We start from the raw sequence: 22,071 nt of genomic DNA, 5'->3' as shown, positions 1-22,071 counted from the left end.
CTTTGAAGGTTTCTAATGCCTTTCTGGTTCAGGTTATATGGCAGAGGTTCTAATCAATTTGAAAAAGGATTTTTACTTGCCTTTTGTAAAGTGTTTGCAGAAGACATGTGAAAGACTTTGGAGTTTCTGTGATGGTACCTGTGGCTACAGAGTTCTGCTAGGAACAGGTTAAAGTGGCAAAACCAACTTGACACAAACTCCACCAAACTCTTGCTCTGTGGCAGGCTTCCTTCACCTCTTCCATTTGTAGATTCTGTTTGCTGTATGTTACAATCTATTTTCTCAATCAGCACATAGCATCCATCAGAAATATAAACATGTTTCTGTCAGTGGAAGTGATAGTGACTGTCCTCCTCTGCAAGGTTGAACAACTTTGGGTATGTTCAGTTCTTCTGGCTGTTTCTCTCTATTTTAGCCAAGTCCCTTTTGAAAAAAGAGGCATAAAATTCCATCATCACCAGCCCATAAATGTCCTTGCATGTTTAATTTTTCCTACAGTGGGGCTATGACTTCTCCACTGTCTTTGTGCTGAAAGATCAGAGCTGATTAAACTTTGGCTGCACTGTGTTAAAGTGACTTAGGCTTTCATGCTGACTCAGCCTGGACCAGACAGTGAAATGCAAAGAACTGATTGTGGATGTGTAGTTGTGGGGAATGTATCTCCACTGGCAGCTCCAAGGCCTGGAGAATGAAGATGAAAAAGTCAGGTGTACTGTTGATATCTAAGAGAAAACAATGCATTGAATGTCTTCATTGTTTATGGTAGGTGACAGCACATTTATAGAAATAGAAGGGAAAAGCTTTGTGTGGAAGGAAAGCAAATAGTTCTTTTCAAGTGTTGTTTCCCAGATGCTAAACTGTCCCAAGCAAATGTGCTGTTCTAAGAACTAGTCAATATTTCCTCATTCCTCCTTGTCTCATTCCTAATGAGATATTTTCAGACAAACTGTTTCTTGCATTGGATGTGCTATGTGGGGTCTGTACAGATGGATGCCATCCGGTAAAGTTTTGGCCCATCATAAAGACAACAGATAACTTGCACCCTGTGTGCAGTGGGGAGATGAAGGCACATGTCCCATACAGAAATAGCAACTGAAAGCACAAACCTTTGTGTTCAATTCTGCTTGGGTTTCTCATGTACAAAATGCTCAGAGGCAGCCTGGTCTATTGTATTTCATACAAAGTTCTCAAGTGTTGCCCACCACCCTAAAAATAGCAGAAAATGTAAGTATGACTTTACAGCTCAGGATTTTCAATTCTGTATCTTTTTACTTTTGTTCTTGCAGTTGTAATGCTACTTTCTTACATTTTGTCAAAGAAAACAGAAGATTCCTCCTCTGATACCAAGCCCTTACAATTTCATTAGATATTTTTCTGTCTCCCAACATTGCTTTTTTTCTTTCTGGAGTAACGAGGTTGAAAATTTTTCAGTTCAGCTTGTTATGGATTGATCAGTCTGGGCATAATTGAATGCTTGATATCAGTGTAAGATGAGCCTGAAATAACCAGAGATCATTTTAAAAGATTTTATGGTAAGGACAGATTATGATTTTGTTACAAGCTCCATGCTGGCTCATTAGTCAGAAGCAATCAGTAAGTGTGAGGAAGGAGGAGTGTGAATTCCTGAGCATGCACTGGTTTTGGAAAAGTCTGTTCTTCACATCACTTGGACAAAGATCAAAGGGCTGAGCAGCCCAATCCTCAGTGACATTCTGCACAGTGCTGCAGCCAGCAGAGCTCTTCAGGCAGCTCCATGGCAGGAAGCAGCAGATCCAGACCATCAGCTTGGGGGCAAGGCAGTCTTGCTGTGATCTGTGCAGCAGATTTATGAAGCAGCTTTCTGTGTAGGTCGTAGTTCAGATATTATATATGATTTTATTTATATAGCACATTACACTATGTTTGCTCTCCTGGGTAAGCTGTCATTGGATGAGGCAGGGTGTGAATTTAGTGAGCATCATGATCCAATATCATTGGAAAGGCAACATAATTAATGTGTGTTGAAACAAAAGAAGGCAACGCTTCCCTGCATTTATTGGAAATCAAGGACATAAACATCAGAGTTACCATGGAGTTGCTGATAGTCTGAGTTCATGGCCTGGTTTATGTCATGACATTAGTAAATAATCTTACAGCTGCATTATGAGTGCATCCTTGCTATTGTTTACAGTAGATTTATAAACTATCTAAATAGCAATTAAATATAATAGCCTTGTAGATTGTTTGTTGTTGTTCAGAACCCATTGTGCTAACACATTACTGTGATGCAGTGGCATTAATCTAGACAGAAGAAAAGTGGTGCTTCAGTGTTCTGTTCTTTCTGCTGTATCTGGCAGCTTAATTACTGCAAAAATAAAATTAACATATTGTAACTGACACCAAAAAATGTAGTGTATGACATTGGGGTGTCTGTGCTTTGAGGTCTCCATGTCTCCTACTGATCAACAGCTACTTTCCCTCTCCCTTAATTACAACATAATCTAAAGGTTTGAAAGCTTCCTCTGATAGAATTGTTGTTCAGGTCAATCACAACCATTAGAAAATTGGTACCTTTAAGAGTGAATATAGTTCTTATTGCTTACAATTATAATAATAATTTTGTTATTATCTATTATTTCATTTCTACCTCATTTGCAATGGTGATGATTTTTGGAACATGGCAGATTTTTGTTTAGTGTCAGGCATTGCTCAGGTAGCTCATGGTGCCCAGTACCTGCATAATTTAGTGCTCTGTGGGGCAAGAGCTGGAGCAAGTCGGAGCTGAATGGCTTTGAAAATTTTGTACCAGTACAGATTGACCTGCAAAAGAAAAAAAATATCTGCAGAGGAGAGATCAGAGCCCTTATGCACTCCTGGAGGCTTGCAAAGCAGCTGTATTGCATACTAGATCAGACACTTGTAGCCTGCAATCCTGTCTGTGAGAACTCACAATCTAAATAGACCACAGATATATTGTAGGTGAAAGGAATAGGAAACAAAGCTGCTTTGCAATACAATCCCATAAAACTTCCCTTGAAATTGTCATCCCATAACATGTGTGATCTGTATAGAAAATTTGTAAGATGTGAGAAAAAAAAGGCTTTTGGAAGAGGTCTGTGTAATTGTAACTCACTAAAGAATATGCTAACCTTCTAAAATTCACACCTATGAAAGCCTTATAGGCCAGTTTCCTGTGGTTTATATTATCTGAAATATAATAATTCTCTTTGGTTTTAGAGATGGCTGCTGTAAGGAAGACATTAGCAGGATAATTAGTCCCAGCAGTGAAATGCACGATGAGTGTTTGGGGTGTTTGCCACCCTGCATTTCACTTGCCTCTCAATGAGTGAGTGTTCTATTCATTACCACAGAGTTTCTTCCACAGCTGATTCCTGTGGGCAGGAATGGCAGACACCAGCCCTTGATTTTGCTCCTTTTCCAACAAAGTGCCTCCTAGAAATGTGGTTTGTCCATGTGATTTTGTACACATTGTGTGTTCAGTTCACCTGTGTGGAGCAGTAAATCAGCTCCTGATTTGGAAATACTCCAGAGGCTTATCACAGGAAGGCTGGGAGTGTCGCTGTTGTCCTGACCCTGGGCACTTTGAGTGCCAGCAGAGTTAGGAGTCTCCAGCTGTAGATAAAAATGAGCCAAATGACATCACACCCCCAGGTCAGTAGAGAGCACAGGAAAAGCCACCTCCTTCCTGCTCCCAAACAGAGCCCTGAAGGATTTCTGTGGCTTTCTCCACCATGTGCCCTGTGACTCTTGGGCCACAGAGGAGGCCAGGAGGTTTGGATTGCCATCGTAGAACTTCTAGCTTAGTATAGCAAACAACTGTTCCTGTCTAACACTGTGTGCCCAGTCCTTCTGGATGATATTTTCTTCCCCAAATGAGAATTTATCTTTTCTGTGAAAGGCAAAACAAAAAAAAAAAAAAGAAAAAATAGCGATGACACTGTTGTTGCGTTGGCACACAAAACACATAATCTTAACTACACCTTGATTTTCAGCAGGAATCTGCTTCAAGTAAATAAGATTTTGGCAAGGAAAAAGGGCAGGAAGGTGTGCTCAGCTTCTGTAACAGTGGGTATAATAATGGTCTGACAATCTGTTTAAGTCTGTGAGTCCCAGGAGTATTGTAAGTGAAATCACAGATGACAAGAAAATGTTTGCTCAGTTTGGACTGGAGAGAGCAGATTTTACATTGTGACTAAAAATAACGTAATCAGTGGCTCTCAGAAAAAAAATTGTCTGTCAGAACTTTAGAGGATGCTGAATGGTGGTAGAGAAAATGCCAAGGCAGGTATTAATTTGAAAGCTATTGCATTGACAGATCTTATGGGTGATTTGCAGTAGTTTTTAAATTGGTGAAAACTAATTGTAAATTTCTGAAGTGGAGCTATTTCTATAATTTTTCAGATCTATGAACCAGAAGGTAGAAAAAAATACTTTAAATCCTTGAATGAAAACCAAACTTGCTACCTTAACAGCAGCTGTTGAAAACTGGCAACCAAATTGTCTCAATGTGGATGCAGGGCTTTGATTTTAATTTCTTCCTGCAATCCAAAGTTAGTTCTAATATTACTTACAAGTCAAAGGAACTTTCAAGTCAATGGATATCTGCATTTTTCCATAATTATGGTGAAAGCAACAGTAGGATTTGAAACCAAATTTTTAGAATAAAAATGGGTTTTAAATAATTCTAAAATTAATTTTTTCATTTAATGTGCCACTTATTTATTTTTTCTATGCAACACCATTTTTGTGCTGGACTTTCCATATGTTTTAGAACAAAAAGGCATCTACTCTTTGGGTATATACAATATATATGTGTGCATACATGTTATCATGCAGTATAAACTTAGCACTGCCCCTGAAACTGGAGAAGTCGTGGTTTAATCTCTGAAGAGAAAAGTATAATATTTGCAGGGCAACTAAGAAAATATTCTTTATTTGACTTTGTTCTGCTCCTGAATAGCTGATATTGTTTTTATTAATGGTTGTTAGTGAAAAAAAACACAGTTCATGTTGAAATCTTAGTGAATGATCTTGTTGCAGACAGGTCAAAATGTTAGAAAAGTCTTATAAAATATAGATTAGGCCCTGCTACTTCAGCTAAGCTAACAATAGCTTACAAATTCCCATACGAAAACACCTTGAAAAGGAGAATTCATTAACACAACAATATATTCCTAGGGTGAAGAAGTACACCTGTATAAACAATATGATCTGTCCCATGAGAATCAGTAGGAAAAGGATGTAAACTAACTAAAAATAGAAAAGTTTGAAAAATTTGCAAAATACCATGTACGGACCCATGAACTAAGTGTAAATGTATTGTAAACCAATAAGATCTAGTAATATTGATAATAATGCTAATCTAACTTACAATAATGCTATAAAATATAACATACACAATGAAGATTGAGCTTTTCCTACATGAAGAAAATATAGTTTAACTAACTTATTGCAACATGATCTGACTCTGGGGGGCAGCTGGACTTGGCCCTGGCTAATGTACGGTAAGACGGGAGGCAGAACAAATGGTCAGAGGCAAGCCCAGATGGAAAAGCATCTTGGAGCTTTTGAAGAATTAATTATGCAGCTAATTGGCTGGCAGTGTCACAAGAAGGGGTGGGATTGTGCAGAATTCTGAGGAATCAGCAGGTTTGGCAGGGCCTATGCTGAGGTGGAGCCGTCATTGTGTATGCACTGGGCCGGGTGTGCCATGTGGGACACGGGATGGCTGCTGCTGGTTTCTGCAGCAGAAATGTCCTCAGCCCTCTGCAGAGAGCCACCAGTGGAGCTCAGCTCTCTGTTCCATGGAGTGCTGGGCTCTGAGATGTGTGCTGCCCACAGAGATGTGTTTCCCTACTGAGGTTACACAGGAATGCAGCCAGAGCTGAGCTGCCTCCTCAGAGACCATGGGGCGATGTCTGGCTGCCTCCTCAGAGCTGTGTGGGCAATGTCTGGCTGCCTCCTCAGAGCTGTGTGGGGCAATGTCTGGCTGCCTCCTCAGAAGCCATGGGGCGATGTCTGGCTGCCTCCTCAGAGGCCATGGGGCGATGTCTGGCTGCCTCCTCAGAAGCCATGGGGCGATGTCTGGCTGCCTCCTCAGAGCTGTGTGGGGCAATGTCTGGCTGCCTCCTCAGAGGCCATGGGGCAGTGTCTGGCTGCCTCCTCAGAAGCCATGGGGCGATGTCTGGCTGCCTCCTCAGAGGCCATGGGGCGATGTCTTCAGCGCTGTCATTAGCAGGAGTTCTGCGGCTGAAGCATGTCCTGAATGCCTGGAGGTCTGACCCTCTGGGCCTAATCAGAAATTTCTTAGTCCTGTCATAGCTCATATTTTCAGGGTGAAAGGTAAGGAAGACTGTCGCGTTCTCTGGGGAATTAAGTGAGTGTGCTGAAGTTGTTCCAGGTTGGAGTATTTATTTATCTATTATTGGTCTGAGATTCTGTGGAAGAATCTGATTATTTTCTCGTACCACAGGTAGGACTCTCACCTGTACAGAAAGTACTTGTTGCACAGATTTTTTTTCTAACCGAAAATTTATAGATACAGATGACTTCTTTGTTTCCTTTCCAGCTACATCTGCTCTGTAGCTTTAGAGTTTGGTTGGCACTTTCCTTGAACAAGGCGTTCATCCTGATGAATCCACATAATGGCAAACAATACCTGTAGCCGCACTCCACAAATTCTTTCCTTCCAGCCTGTTCTGGTCCTCAACCAGCCCCTGGGGGAAGAACCTTCTTCTAATACCCAACCTAAACCTCCCCTGGCACAACTTCAGGCTGTTCCTTGGGTCCTGTCACTGCGCAGAGCAGTTCAATGTCTGCCCCTTCTCTTCCCTCACAAGGAAGCTATAGCTGCAGTGAGGTCTTCTCTCAGTGTCCTCTTCTCCAGGCTGAACAGAGCAGCTTTGCTTTTCCTCCACCTAAAAAACGTGGTCTTTAGAGTGACCTGCTCTGGGCAAGCTGCTGCTGCTACCCAGCTGGAGCAGAGCAGGCTCATGCTGTCACTGAAATGCTGCCCTGCAATCCCAGGAGGGATTCAGTGTGGATGGCCATGCTGGAGGCTTCAGTGGAGCACCAAAAGGGAAAAAGTGGAGTATTTTTTCTGTAATTTATCAGCTTTTCTCTGCCTGTAGTGTTTGAAATGATTAAAGACACACGGGGGGCCTCTCCAGCTACTGGCACTAGGTTTGCTGTTCAGCTGGGGAGTGGATGTCTCTGTTTTCACAGCTGTCTGCCATCTGCAGCTAACTTGGACTGGGTGCTCTGCTCCAGACCTCAGCCTGAAAGCAAATCCTGTAATTGTGAAACATGCTGCAAACAGTAAATAAGTGTTTTGGAAAGAATTCATTTAGAAGAAGGTTTGTGAAAAAATGGTTTAGAGGATGCCAGATGTGGAAGAATGTGGTTTGTGCTGAGGATTAGTGCTGAGGTAGGATATTAGAGCAAGTAGGGCCTCAAATTCTTCACAGTCAATGGAAATAAATGTGATCATATACCAAGAATTAATATCTCACTAAGCCAAAACATTCTTGCAGATGTTTTTCATTAATTGGAAAATACTTAATAAAATAATTAATGAATTTCTGTGGGGTTTTTCTCTTTTGGTTTAAGACTTGATGTGCAAAATCTCTAAGAAACCACAAAGTCACATAACTTTGAAGGTAGTCGATTTTGAAATTTATCCCCATTTACAGCAGTATTAGCTGAGGATCTCAGCTAAAAATTGCTGTAAATGTTTTAAGAATACTCATGAAAGATGGATAGAAGAGGTTAAAAAACATGTAATAATAATTTCCACATACAGCAACATATCCTGGTTCCACTTTGTGCCTTTTTCAATTTACTTTCTTATCATTATACCTGAAAGCACTGAAAGCTTTTTGGGCACAAAGCTACTGATGTATTCTTGAGAATACCTGTCTGATACACAGTTAGCAACTCCTTTTTTAGCAGTTTGGGAAGATTCAGTAGTTGCAGTCAACATTTTAGTACTTGTGATGTAGTAAATAGACCCAAGTGTATACTAAGAAAAGCCTTTTACTATTACTTGCTCCCATATACCTGAGTGGAGAGAGATGAGCAAGGGAAATCTTGGTTTATGTGATGTTGCTCAAAACAGAATATACAAGGTGATGAATTGTGTCCCCTTCCTGGAAACTTTTGGGCACATCTCCAGTTCTACTTGCTGAAGTCAGGTAAGGCACATGTGTTTGCAAGACTGTGCTCCAAGGATTTGTTTGGTTTTGTTTGTTCTAATCAATTATTTTTATTCCAGGGTCATTATTTGTTATCTACCTTGCAGTGTTGGAGAATTTCAGTCTCTCTTATAAGAAAAGTTTCTGTCTGACTTCTCTCTCAGCCACTTTCTTTCTCTTTCACTGAGTTTTGAAAACCAAATTGTGGCTCATAAGTTCAACTTCCAGGTATTCTTGTACTGTAAGTAATCAGCAGGAGTAGCTCCCTTTTAAAAAATAAAAATTTCATCTAGTCTCTGTGGTTTTGAAAAAAAAGATTAGAAGTAAATTTTAGCATAAAGCAGAATTGTAAGGAGGTTTTATCAGAAAACATTGGTGATTTTTAAATTGAGCAAGAAAGAGAAAAATACATGAAGCAAAGAAAAGATCTTAGGTTTTGTTCAGAAAGGGGAGGGCTTGGCATTTAAGGGCTTCCCTTCCTCTGGGGCTGGATTTTTTTTTTGCATGTTTCAGCTGAGGCATAGCTCCATTTCTACTCTTAGTTTGTGTGCTCTTGATAATTCTCATAAATTAAAGTCAGTGTTTTTCTCCTTAAGCCACTTCACATTTGACACCACCTTTAGCTACTGGCTGTTGTTCTATCTGCAAGTACAAGGTGAAAGCAACAGGATCTACTCACAATCTTGAAAACAGAATTAATTTTAAGGGGTGACCTATTAAAATTTCAGTATTTTAGAGCTGTGTGTAAGTATATATATATGATAATACTTATAAGTATTATACTGGGAAGAAGAATTCACAGTGAGTCTGCCTTTTGGAAATGCCTTTCTTGGCTGCAGACTGATGGGAGATTGGGCTCTGTGGGTGCACAAAGTCCTTGTGCTTAATTGAATCCACTGCCTGCATTCACTGAGAGAGAAGGGAGAGCCTCTCAGCCCAGGACTTAGTAGCCTTCATAGTAATGTTACCATTTCAGTTGCACCTCTGCTGCCTGTTTTGCTGCAGAAATCAACATTTTAACTCCCAAGTCGTTATTTCCAAGTGGTGGATGGGTTAAATAGTCACAGGTGAGCCCTTTGGTGTGGTCAGGGGTGGAGGGGAATGCAGGCAGCCCTTTCTGCACAGGTCAGGCTCTGTCACTGTAGGAAGGGTGCATTTCTGTCAGTGCAAACAGAAGTCCAGGGGCTTCCTCTGGAAAATGGCACATCCTGAAATACCGCAAATATTCAAAATTCCAGATGAGATTAAATGCCTAACCATAATGGTGAATCTTCCTATGATGGTTTATAGGCAGGGGAAATAGATCTTTGGGAATGCTGCAGGTAGTGAGTGCAGAGCCATACTTGCCAGTGCTCCAACCACTCATCCATGTGCACTTCTGTGCAGTTTAGTTGTGTTGAGGAACATGAATGGTTGTGTTTCACAAATGTTCTGCAAAGGAACATCAATTCTTCCTTCTTAATGTTAAATTCAATAATCAGTGAGTTCAAGGCTTGCTAGGGACAGAGCTGCTGTGGGACTTTGAAGCTTTCCAAGAAATTTAAAATGTTCCAGTAGGTACATTCAAGAAAAAAATGGGGGTTTGGAGCAGCTTTCAAAGTTGAAGCTGTTTGGAAGTTGTTTCAGAGGTGACAAGGAAAGAGAGGAAACTTTGCATTATAGAGTAGACTAAGATTGAGAATGTTCAGAGGGTGACTGAGAACTGGTTTAGGATGGAGACAAAGCTGTTTTATGAAATGAGTGAGGAATAAAGATGATACAGCCACAATCAGTGGCACGCACAACTGTGAGTATCCTTCAGAGATATTTACTTAACTGGGATCTGTCAAATGGAATTAGCAATGCCTGATAAGTAGTAATAACAGGATTAAAAGCCTTCTCAGGGTTAAAAACCTTCTCAGGGTTCAGTCATAAAACAAGTAATTCTTAATCCTGTACTTTGTCACTGATCATTTGAAATGAAACTTTTCACTGCAGAGACAAGGCAGTGTGGGTATCTTCACTATTTAGAACACTAACAGCCTGAAAAGGGGGGAGAGGAGCAAAAATCAAACTCCTGATCTTCAAAAATCAATTAAAGTTTTTTTTAATTAAAGAAGTTTAAATAAAATAGAATCATTTGACCAAGTAAGCTTTTTTGGTAACCTCTTGAAAGCTGCTGTTTAAACAAGAGGGGATTGTCAGCCCTCAGTAAGAAGTTGCTTTGTAGGAAGCAATAGTTATTAGAGTGGTTCACTACTTAGTCTACCTGTAATGGAGTGTGATAGCAATAGTTTTAGTTGACATAAATAACAAATACTTGGCTAAATTATAAGCAGTTGCTTGTATTCATTTCTTTGATGTTAGAAATAAAAGTGCATTTTTAGTGTGGAAATACACATTACAGGAAGTTCTTGTTGATGTTATTTTAAAAATCATCCAGCATTTGATACATCCAGCGTTCTCTCATGGTTGTTTTCTTTTGCTGTTGATGTTGAGTGATACATCAGCTTCCCAGAAATGAAATTCTTTGTACTAATATAAAGCTCAGTATATTTTGGATTATTCAAACTGGTTCATCTATTGTTGCTTCAGATTTGAGCTCACTTCTAAGCTTTGATATCTGGCCACAAAGGACTTATTTCCAAGTCGCTCTCTGTTCCCAGTAATGGTTGAAATCATTTCATTGCTCATTGAATGTAAAAAAACCTCAGCTTTACAGCTTTCTGCAGCAGAAATCATGAAATGGCTACTGCTAAAAATCATTAGTTTGGGGACTCATAGGGAAGCCTATTTCAGATGGTAATTTAGAAGCAAGGGGAACAGCAGTAATAGTGATAATAAAACTTTGCTCTTTGGTTAGTATTTTCCCATAAGATGTGTATTCTGGAAGTATGAGAGAATGATAAATGATCAGGCTTTTAAACAGTCTTTGGTGGAAATATATTTAGTTCCTGTTCCACTCCCTGGGACACTGTATATCATCAGTGTACAGTGCTGAAATGGTGTAACAAAAACTTCTGTGGCATTTGGCTTCTTTAGTTCTGTCACAGATGCCTTTTCTCAGTGTGAATTGAGGCGGTGAATAATCTTGCTGTTGCTTTGGTTTTGGTGTTAAGCTGTGCAAGTGCACACGTGGCCATTGTGATTTATTGCACTTGGTCATGGAACCTGGAGCTCAGCCTCACAAAATGAGTGAACTTGACACCCTTTGCAACAAAGTGAGCAGGGAAAGAGCAGACAAGGCTAATGAGGGGCAGTGAAGAAGGAAAAAGGAGGATGAGGAACCCAGACTTGAAAAATAAAGAGCATTTATATAGTACACTTGAGGTAAAACATTGGTGTGTCAGTCAGAGTCATCAGCAAGCTGAGAAAAGCTGGCTGCTATTTGTTTTTGCTTTTCTAATGTGTTCTCACACCCTGATATAAAGCTGTAACTTATATTTATGGTGTATGTACTGTGCTGTATGTCCTTCCAGAAGTGTGTTTCATTTCACAGTTAAAAAAACAGATGAATATTTCTTTATTTACTCATTCAGCTGTTATAAAACTTGTCACCTGTATGATTTTTAAGAATGCAATAATATTTTTTTTAACATGAATAGGAATATTTCAACTGGAAGGGCAATTTCAAAAGAAGGATTTGCTTGCCTTAAGTATTAGAAGTTTGTTTAGTTTTCCCAATCTTATAATAAAAAGAAATATGAAGACAATGTTGGTGCAAACTCATGCTGAATTATTCTGTAGACTGTTCTGAGCCTGAGGAAATTATGTATTCATTGCTGAACATTCATTTATATCTACCAAAATATTGGTTTTCTCTCCATCTCTCTTACCTCATCCAGATTTATATATTTGAAAATAACATCTACTATCAGCCTGATGTAAAGAGCAGCTCATTGCGCCTGACATCCTCAGGAAAAGAAGGAATTATTTTTAATGGAATTACAGACTGGCTATATGAAGGTAAGCTGGACAAATATATCTGTTTATAAAAACAGATGCAAGGTCCTTGCACAGACCCAACAGCACAAGTCTGTTCTTTGCAGAAAATGCTGAGGGTGGGTTTGTTCCTGTCCCTTCTCATTTTCCTGCAAGATTGCCTTTGTATCTGCTCATTCTTTGTATTGGCTGCTGGTTGCATAGAGCAGTGTTTTCTGAGAAAGAAGAATTAATTTCAAACTAGAATGTAGCAAATGCACTCTTGGTAGCATGTAAAAGTGAGCAGGGACAGGACTCAGCTGGCTGCTTTTAGGGACAGCAGTGATGATCCATTTACAGTTAAAACATCCCCACAGAAAAGGGCACACAGATTTTAGTGGGGGATAGCTCAGTCTGTCTTCTGCAGCCAGTACCACAGAATGTTTCTCTCTGCACCCAAAATGCTTTTAACATAATGATAAATTTAAGAGGAAAAAAACAACAAAAAAAAGGGAGCAAATTATCTAGCTTGGTATAACAGCTTAAAATTATTACACATTTCATCTACACTTTCTATGCGACTCATATATTCTATAGATAAATAGCTTGGTGTTAATTTACCTGAGGTATGAAATTTCTTGTGTGAAGAGGTTTTCTTAGGAATGGTGTTAATGCCATACAGCACGGAACTTCACCTTAAAAAATGGTCTATCCACACCTCCTGGCATTTCAGTAGTTGTGGGCAAACAGCTCACCGTGGTTTTTTTTTCAAATCTCTGCCCAAGTGAACTCTGAAGTTAAAATGGTAATCTGCATCCCTCAGTCTGTAAAGTGATCAGATAGTTAATCACTTCCAAGGTTTCCATTAGTGTTTTGAAATCTTTTAATGTGGCAGCATTAAAAAAAAAAGAACATTTTTTAAATGGAATATAATTTTATATGTACTTAAGAATCTTAAAGTCTTACACGACAGCATGCAGGTTGAAGAATTTAAGCAAATATAACTCATCAAAGTTGATGTAACATATCAAGTTTTGCTAAAACAAAGTGAAGTTAATAAGAGTTAATAATAAGTTAATAAGAAATTAATGAGAGTGACAACCAGGAGAGGCAAAAGTTCTCTCATTTGGGACTAGAAAGCTTCTGAGGTGCTGTGGGAGGTGATCCCAAAGCCTTCCTCATGAATCATGTCCTAAAGCCTTCTTTTAGTGAAGAATCCTCCTTTGCTCGTTATTTTCCAAGTCTTTTAACCTGCAGGCAGGCAGTGAGCCCTTCTCAGCTCTGAACACCATGGCAGTCAGGGTGAGACTGCCCATGCTGGAGAAGCCCAGTGTCTGCTGGCACAGGAACACACTGCTCCTTTCCCATTAACCTGGAGCACTGCTCCACTTTCAGCAGTTTTACAGTAACATCACAAGCTGAGCAGGCTGAATATTTTCCAGGTGCAGTTGAGAGATTTTCGGTTGAATCGAGCACCTTTCCTCCTTTGACCTCATTTGTTTTCTTTTGTCTTTTCATGAGATTGTTACTAGCATTTTACCTTACAAAGCATTTGGGAATAGCTTTTCTTTGTGTGAATAACCTTGTGTAAATGCAAACAGTAATATTTTAAAGCAAACATAATTGTGGTTTTCTGCTATCTGATATTCACCATTCGTTCTCTGCTCTTCTCCTGTGTAAAAGGTTTTAGTTATCCAGCCAGGGAGAGAAGCATGACCCAGAATATATGACTTTAAATATAGATCCCAGCTTCATTTCACCTAAACTTAGATAATTCAACCCATTAAGCTGCTTCAGAACCCTCAGAATCCAATTAGCAACTTGGAGAGTCTCTATTGACAGTTTAAGTAGTTTTGTAAGGTAGGCTCTCCAATTAGGTATGCAGTCGGGCCTTTTCCCCTGGTACACTATTCTCAATTCGTTTTCCAGCCAAATTCTTCAGATTTAAATAAAAAATCCTTACTAAGCAGGCTAACATATCAAATACATAATGAAAATTCAGAGTGTTTTTATAAGTGGAAGCAGAAGACTTGTACAGGGAGAATTCAAGATTGCTCAGGAGCTGCTGGGATTCCAGGAGTTTAGTTTGGGTTCTGCGCCTGTGGTTGCTTCTGATTTGTTCCTTTTGACTGTGATATACACTGACAATAAATGTTAGAAAACATTGAGTGACATTCTTGGAGAATTGGATTCATTTGGAAAGCAAATAAAATTTGGATTAAGAAAAATTTTTGGTTCAGATTTTCAGAAAGTTTCGCTCCAGAAGAACAGAACTTGCTAAGAATTAAAGCTGTCCACTACACTGAGACAAGAAAATCATAATATTGCTCTCCAAAAATGATTACATAAATATGACTGTGTGAATATCTGTATGTTATCAGGTGCCACAACTCAGAGAAATCAGATATTCTGAAATTCTGTATTAAGAGGAGAAGAAAAAAAATTGGCAATCACAAAAAAGACCCTAAACCCCCAAATTATTTTAAATTATTTAAAATTTTAAGTAAACACACGTACTGGAATGCAATAGAGCTAAGCATATGTCAGTAACAATAATCTTTCACATTTAGATGATTTATTGATGTTAGTGGAAGCATGCATTTGAGGAAAATGCTCCTTCAATGTTCCTTGTTATCCAACCATTCAAGGCAGGATGATGTGAAATTACTGAAATTGCAACAGACACATTTCAAGTTGGCACAGGGAGAACAACTTGGTGCCAGCTGAACAAGCTGGACACTGTGTGTGAATTTTTTTAAGGACTCTAAGGAAATCTGGTTTTGCAGAGGAACTTCTCCACTCCCACATTGCCCACTGGTGGTCTCCAGATGGGGAGAGACTGGCCTTCCTGACCATCAATGACTCTCTGGTGCCCAACATGGTCATTCCCAGGTTCACAGGAGGTCTGTATCCAAAGGGAAAGCAGTATCCATATCCTAAGGTAAGATAAGTGGGAATGCACCCCCCACCTCCTTTTCTGAGGTCACTGATAATATTCAGCCATGTGGAAAGAGTGTTTCCAGACAGTAACAGAGGCTGGTTTTGTTCATGATGCTTTTGAGGAAATAATATTTTTTTCAATAGATTACCCGAAAATAAACTATTGGGTGAGGGGACAGCAGAGAAATTAATTTAAGTAATTTCATCACTGATACTTGGCTTGGTAAAATCAATCCAGCACCTCAGAGAGAAGAGTAAAGCATTTGAAGGACTGTATAGGAAAAAGATCCAACCCCAGCTGCTCTGGAGTCAGACATTGTGTGCAGAGCTCAGGGCAAGTTCCTTCACAGATACAGAGATCTCAGTAGATTGTGCTGTTGTTAATAAATGTGACAGACTGGCATTGAATAAGAGAAGCCACAGTAAAATATTTTCATGGCCATCAAAAAGGGGGAAAAAAATTAGAACTGTCAGTGTTTTAGAAGATTTAGAGAAGGTTTTTTAGGATTGTTTTGTAAAGTGAAAGAACAGCCCAATAGGAGTAATGCCTGAAATCACTTCTCATTTTCTGGGGATTTTCTGGTGAGGTGCCTCCAGATCTGCTGTTTTGATCATACAGCTGATCAGTTTATCCAGCCCTTGCACAGTTTAAAAGTGTCTGGGTTCCTTTCTGACAGGTCCACCTATATGGTACTCCTCTGGCATTTCAGGGCAAGTTTATTGAGAGCTTTACAAAATATTCTGTTACCTTGCTATTCCTGCTACTGCCTTTGGGTGAGGAAACTTTATTCTTGATGGCTGAAGAGTTAGGCTGTACCAGTGCTATGAAGCAATAACATACATTATATAAATAGAATATATTTGTGGTATGAAATAATACTCTGAAACAATGAAACAACAGTAATTTTAGGGATAGTTTATATTAGTTGCATTGGCAAAATGCCTTGAGTGACAGAGCAAAGAATAAAACAGAGTATTTTTTTAGTCAGCTTTGGAAATGAGCAAGGAGAAATATTATTTCATTAGCAATTCAGCATAAAAGTGATACACAATACTACTTCAGTAATCTCATTAATGAAGAAACATTATCTTTATTTAATGTCTCCATTTAATACAAATTTAGTTCCTCGTTAAACATCATTAATTGGTAATGAAGCTGGTGGTGTAGCAACAGAGATTACAAAAAAGATTTGGCCTTTATTATAGAGTGCAACCATCAGAGAAAATTATAGGTAGGATTAAAAAATAAAATGAAACACACATGTTTTTTGTGAGCACTGGAACATGCTTATCTGTGTCTGTGAACATGTTATACACATAGACTGTATTATTTTAAAAAGAAGTTGTTTTTTTTTGTGGCAGTGTTATAAACACACAAATGCCACTTTCTTGTCTTCTATACCACTCAGAAATGAGTGGATACAGCATTTGGACTTTATTTTGAGATAAGCCCAAACAGGAATTTCTAACAGGAATTTGGGGGTGTATTTCAGCCTGTGAAGAGCCAAGCATACAACTTTGTCATACACAGTAGTAAATCTGTTGAATCAGTGGTTTTTACCTTTTCCTTCCAGTATTAAACAGGGCTCAGCCCCACTGAGGAACACACTTCATGTTTTGTGTCCTGAGGGTGTTATATAGTGTAATTCCTGTGACATGAAACTGAAACTTGGGGATAGCATAGAACAGGGACGTGGGAGCAGTAGCACATCCTTGCAGGCCTCCAGAGCCTCTCTTCCTATTTCCATTGCTTTCTCTTCATCTCAGGAGCATCCCTTAGCAACAAGCCATGTTACAGGAGAAGGATGATTCCCACCTCCCTGTAGACCCTCAGGATTTATGAGACTCTTCCCAGTGGGTATCTATCAAACTGCCATGTTATTCCCCTTTAGCCACAAGAATAATTTTGTTTTCCTGGGAGCTGGCCTGCCAAAGCAGCTGGCTCCTGGTGCAGGCCAGAAATTGAGATTTTCAGCTCAGCAACCAAGGGAAGGAAGACTGAGGGAAAATGGTAAAGAAAAAGAGAGGTGAGAGAAGAGGAATGCTATCCAAGACTGAGGTAGTGCAGCTTTTCAGAAGGAACAACAGCATCTGAAAAGGGCTTAGCTGGAGGCTGCATTTACCTGCAGATTTAGGAACTGGCTGTGTTTTGGTAGCTGACTGCACTGAAGTGGGCAAAGCCAATTCTAGTGCTGGTCACTTGCTCTGCACAGGAAGGTGTTCCATCAGTAAAGGGTGGTGAAAGAATCACTCAATACTTCATATCTGTGTGATTCATATGGCTATGAAATTAATTTTTCAGATTTAAGATACTTGAGCTTTAATAACTTTTCATTATTATAAAGATACTGAATTATTTTAACAACTGAGTCTGCTTAGCTGTCACTGATTCAGTGCCTCTAAAACTTCTATTTTTTTTTTCTTTTCCAAAGGCAGGTCAAACAAACCCCACAGTAAAGCTGTTTGTAGTTAATCTGTATGGACCAGCACATACCCTGGAACTGATGCCACCTGACAGCTTCAAGTCAAGGTATATAATTTCTTGGTGAAATATTTTATGGTAATTGTTCTCAAAACAATCAGGATTTTAACAGTGGCCACTTATTCACAACTGATACAAACAATCTTAGCCTGGTGTAGCTCTCTTCTACATAAATTGAAGTACTCTAATTTATTGCAGGAATAATTTAATAGTGAATTATGCCTTGCAGTTATTAGTGTCAACTGAAATGCTTACTGATTGTGTTAGTAAGAGAAATTATATTGAATGAGTTGAACATTTTGAATTATTTTCTGTCTATTGATGGGCCACTACTGAAAAACATAATAAAATCTGCTGCTGCTTGCTAACCCTTCATTCATTTAAACAGTGCTGTAAAGAGATTTCTTGCCATCAAGATCAGCATCTTCACTCACCTTGATGACATTAAAGTTGAACTTTAAGTGTCAGAAGGAGCAAAGAAGTAAAGCAAAAAAGCAATGTGTAAGAAAAGATCCCCAGGATAAAGATAATCTTGAAAATGTTGTTCAGATGTTATGGTTTCACTTCAGGATTTTCAGATTCATTCTGCATCCTCAGCAGATGGAAAGTAATAGTAGACTCAAATATTAATGTTAGTATCTTAAAACTTTCTTTGTCTTCTTGAAGCTGAAGCCAAATCTCTGGAGCATCTTTGCCAGTTCTTGATAAAGATATTGTTGTTGTTCATTTGATGAAAATTCTGGCTTGCTAGTGCATGAGAATGAGCAAATCTATTTAAATCTGGGGAAAAAAGTTAGTTTCTTCTTCATTTTAACTATTAAGGTACAATTTTCATGCAGTAAAGCTTAGAAAAATTGTATATTTGTTTCTGTTTTTACTGTATATTGTGAATTTGACTCAGGATTTCAGTAACAGTCTTCACATTGGTCATCAATCCATATATGTCCATATATCAATATATATAGAGATATGAACAATGTGCTTTTAACAGGCTTTTCTAGAGTGAAAATCTTTGAAGTTTTCAGTGACTGGGAGTTTTGGGATTTTTTTTTCCCAAAGTGTTAGCTTTTTTTAGTAAAAGTAGCAGCTACCTTTAGAAGTCATTTTATGCAGTGTGTTTCTAACCCTTTCATTATGGAGTTATCAGTAAATAGGTCATGGGAGTATTTCAGAATTAAATCAAATGGTTCATCACATATAGTTTTAAGGACAGAAACCTTTTTAGAAATATTTATGGGTTATTTATTAAACTATTTTTAGAAGTATTTATACAGGTCATACCCATCTGCTGTTATGGAGAGATTCACTCCTGCACAGAGAAACCACAGAAATGGGAAGGGAGGGGTAAAGAGAAGGGGAAAGAGGTTCTGTTAGTTAACCAAAAAAAGTAACATTCAGATTCTCAACTTTTCCCAAATTGTGTCTGGTGTAGGACCTTTGAAGACATAAAACTGTTTCCCTAATTTTTAGGGCATCTGGGAACTTGATGTAAGATTGAATAAATGCAATGAAAAATTCAGTGAATAAATTCAATGAAAAATTAATTTTCTTCTTTTAGGGATCCTATAAAGGTGCTTGGTATTATTTCCAAAGTCCTGTTCAGGCTATTCTGATATAAAGATAGGATAACACTTGTAAATGTTACTCCTTAAAGTTTCATTCTGTAGAAAAATTTGCCACCTGCTATGCACTGTTAATGTCAGAGAAAGACTGACAATCTTCCTTCAGACACATGGTTGTATTGCAAGCAATTACTGTTTCCCCCTTGGTGCTTCCATTCCATGTGTACAGTTATGTTTTCTTCAGTGAAAAACATCTTTAATATTTTGCTTCAGTCCTTTGTCCAGAATGCAATTAGTTTTTCCTCTTGCAAGTGGGGTTGTGAGGAAGCTGGAGGTGTGTACAATAAAGCCTGAGAAGCTTGGGGACACAAACTGATTGCTGTCTTGCTTGTGTCACCTGCTGTCATGGTAGATCTTGTTTAACCTCTGCATACATTTTTGCCTCTCAGTAAGATTAAACATCTGTTAAAGCAAAAAAAAAAAAAAAAAAAAAAAAAAAAAAAAAAAAAAATATTAGACTCAGAATACACTTGAAGTCCCCATTTCTATTTATCATTCTGGTATCCAGATATGAAGATACCTGTTTTACTAGAAGTCAGATGTGAAAGCCAAAGGAATCTGCATGCTGGCTTGCTCAGGTGTGTTCTGCAAACACAGCACCAGCCTGAGTGAAGCTGCACTGCTCTCCTCTCTCCTGCCTCTCCTGAGTGCAGCTTTGCTGCTGGTGCTGCTCTGAGCTAGCAAGGAGCCTTTTGAATGTATAATTAAAAGCCTGTTGTCAAAGAGTAATGAGACACCTATCAGTAATAGATTAAAAGCCTAATTATATTCAAGCTAAGCCTCTTGTTTTAAAGGGGGTCTGAGTTTTTTGCAGACAAGCTGACTCCACTCCAGCACATAACTCAGCTGCACTGTGAGAGCTGCCAGCAGGGGAGAAGGGAAGGAAATAGCTGGGCAGGGATGACAGAGTGCAGCAGGTCTTCTCTTAACATCCCCAGCCAGACAGCCCAGCAGGATCTTGGGAGGAAGAAGGCAAATCCTCCATAGCACCAGCCCATGTGCTCAGCCAGGGGTGTTGAGGGACAGACAATTTGGCTGATATTATGAGTTGTTTGTTAAAACAGAAACAGAAACACATTGACAGTGAGAGGGACCTCCCTTTTATCCAGAAGTCCTGTTATAAAATACTTATTACTTTATAATTTTATAAAGTGGGCTCTAGCTGAACTCTAATATTATAGAACTTTTTTTCTTTGGCAGTAAGATTGGATTATTTTGCAAAAATGTTTGTCATCTGAAGTTATTTGTTGTAGGAAAATAGTGGCTTCTGTTGGAATTCAGAGCTTGTTTCTGAGCTGCCTAGAAAGTACACAGTTCATGTGTATTTGCAAGCATATGTCTCACAGTTGGTAAAGTTTGTGTGTATATGCAAAAATTTCCCAGGGGAACATCACATTGAAGGAGTGAGCCATCCCACTTGTAGGAACACAGATGCTGGACATTTGGGGTTATTTTCTCTATCCTTTAGTCAGGCAGTACAAATTCAGCATTAAAATGAACTGTATATATGGGGTTTTTTTTTTCCTGAAGTCTAATCTGAAATACCAATGATCTGAACATAGTGTTCTCAAATGTTTTGCTTAGGGAATATTATATCACCATGGTGAAATGGATAAGCAACACCAAGGCTGTGGTGAGATGGTTAAACAGAGCTCAGAATATCTCCATCCTTACAGTTTGTGAAACCACAACTGGAGCTTGTACCAGGGTAAGTTGTTTAGTTTTTGTGTTTTGGTTGTTTTTTTTTTTCCCCCAAGGTGTCTTTTCAAGGTTTCTTCTGTATTTTGTTTTCATATTCAGAAAAAGACATTTGGAAATCAGTTTGCAGATGGAGTAGTCGCAAGCTGAATATAATTAGTCAACAGGGAGGAAATGGATGTGAGAAAATTCCAAATGTGGTGAAATGAGTTCATGCAGTTAGCAACTTTGAGTGACATTTTCAGAATTACTAAGCTTTGTTCATTCATTAGCTTCATTGGAAGCTGCAGTTGCTGAACATCATGTACTTGGGATATAGCTAGAGCAGTGACAAGCTTGTCCTCTGACAGATATTTTCAGTTGACTGCTTTCTCCTCTCTCCCCCTGCAGAGTTTTAGATCTTTCTATCTCTCACAGCTTCCATACACTTAAGGAAAAAGTGTAAAATTCTTATAACTCCTTCAGATTTGATCACAGAATTAAATAACTTTAGAAAAAAAATTTGAAAGGCAACAAGGATATTTCATTTTTGAATGTAAGCCAAACTGAAATACATTTTTCTCTTTGAATCCAGGCACATTCCGCCCCTGGACCCAGACTTTGACTTCTGACACTCCTGCATTACATCTCCCCATTTTCTCAGTCAATCTTGCATCTTGAATGCATTTGGCTGCTTTCCCATTCTGAGTCACAATCTCTTCCCAGAACCAGCTAAAAGTATAAATATTTTCTGTACATGCTGCTATCAGTACCAACAGATGCTCCAAAGCAGAGGGTATGATTTGGCAGTTTAAATGGTTATGAGTGATTAATGTTGGCCTCTGAGTCAAAAGGCTCCCATCAGTGTCTGCTGCTGAAGTCAGTCATATTGAAGTGTCAGAGATTATTTCCAAGCTCATCTTCTTCTTCTGCTGACTACTACAGGGTGTTTTTCCTCACTCAGAAACTGTGAATGAATCCCCAAAGTATGGATTAAGATTGTGACCATTGAGATTTGGTTCCTGTGAGCCTTCTGTCTTTTTATTAAGAAAGTTGGTCCTGAACCACTGCAGCTGCTTCTGAGAGGGAAACATTTATGTGCTCCAAGGTCAATTGGATTTGTGGGAAGTGGGTACCCAGGGAGCTGTAATCCAGGACATAATGTAAGAGACACAGACTGAGAAGTCCCACTCCAGAATGCTTACAGTGCAGCAAAGGACATTTTTAGGGGGCTGAGGAAGGATAGTGATGCACTCTC

General features: G+C 38.9%; 1 protein-coding gene across 2 annotated transcripts in view; it reads left to right on the top strand.

Annotated features, from left to right (window-relative positions):
• The window catches only part of DPP10 (dipeptidyl peptidase like 10), a 436,882-nt gene that overhangs the window by 382,947 nt on the left and 31,864 nt on the right, over window positions 1–22,071 (top strand). For both annotated transcript variants that reach the window (XM_058028117.1, XM_058028116.1), the window contains exons 8-11: window positions 12,017–12,137; window positions 14,879–15,033; window positions 17,465–17,562; window positions 20,721–20,844. In XM_058028117.1, coding sequence (XP_057884100.1) covers window positions 12,017–12,137; window positions 14,879–15,033; window positions 17,465–17,562; window positions 20,721–20,844 — 498 coding nt within the window. The remainder of the gene's footprint in view (window positions 1–12,016; window positions 12,138–14,878; window positions 15,034–17,464; window positions 17,563–20,720; window positions 20,845–22,071) is intronic.

Source organism: Melospiza georgiana, chromosome 7 (assembly GCF_028018845.1).
Source record: "Melospiza georgiana isolate bMelGeo1 chromosome 7, bMelGeo1.pri, whole genome shotgun sequence".
In the NCBI taxonomy this organism is placed as follows: domain Eukaryota; kingdom Metazoa; phylum Chordata; class Aves; order Passeriformes; family Passerellidae; genus Melospiza; species Melospiza georgiana.
This window is presented reverse-complemented; position numbering and strand designations above follow the sequence as displayed.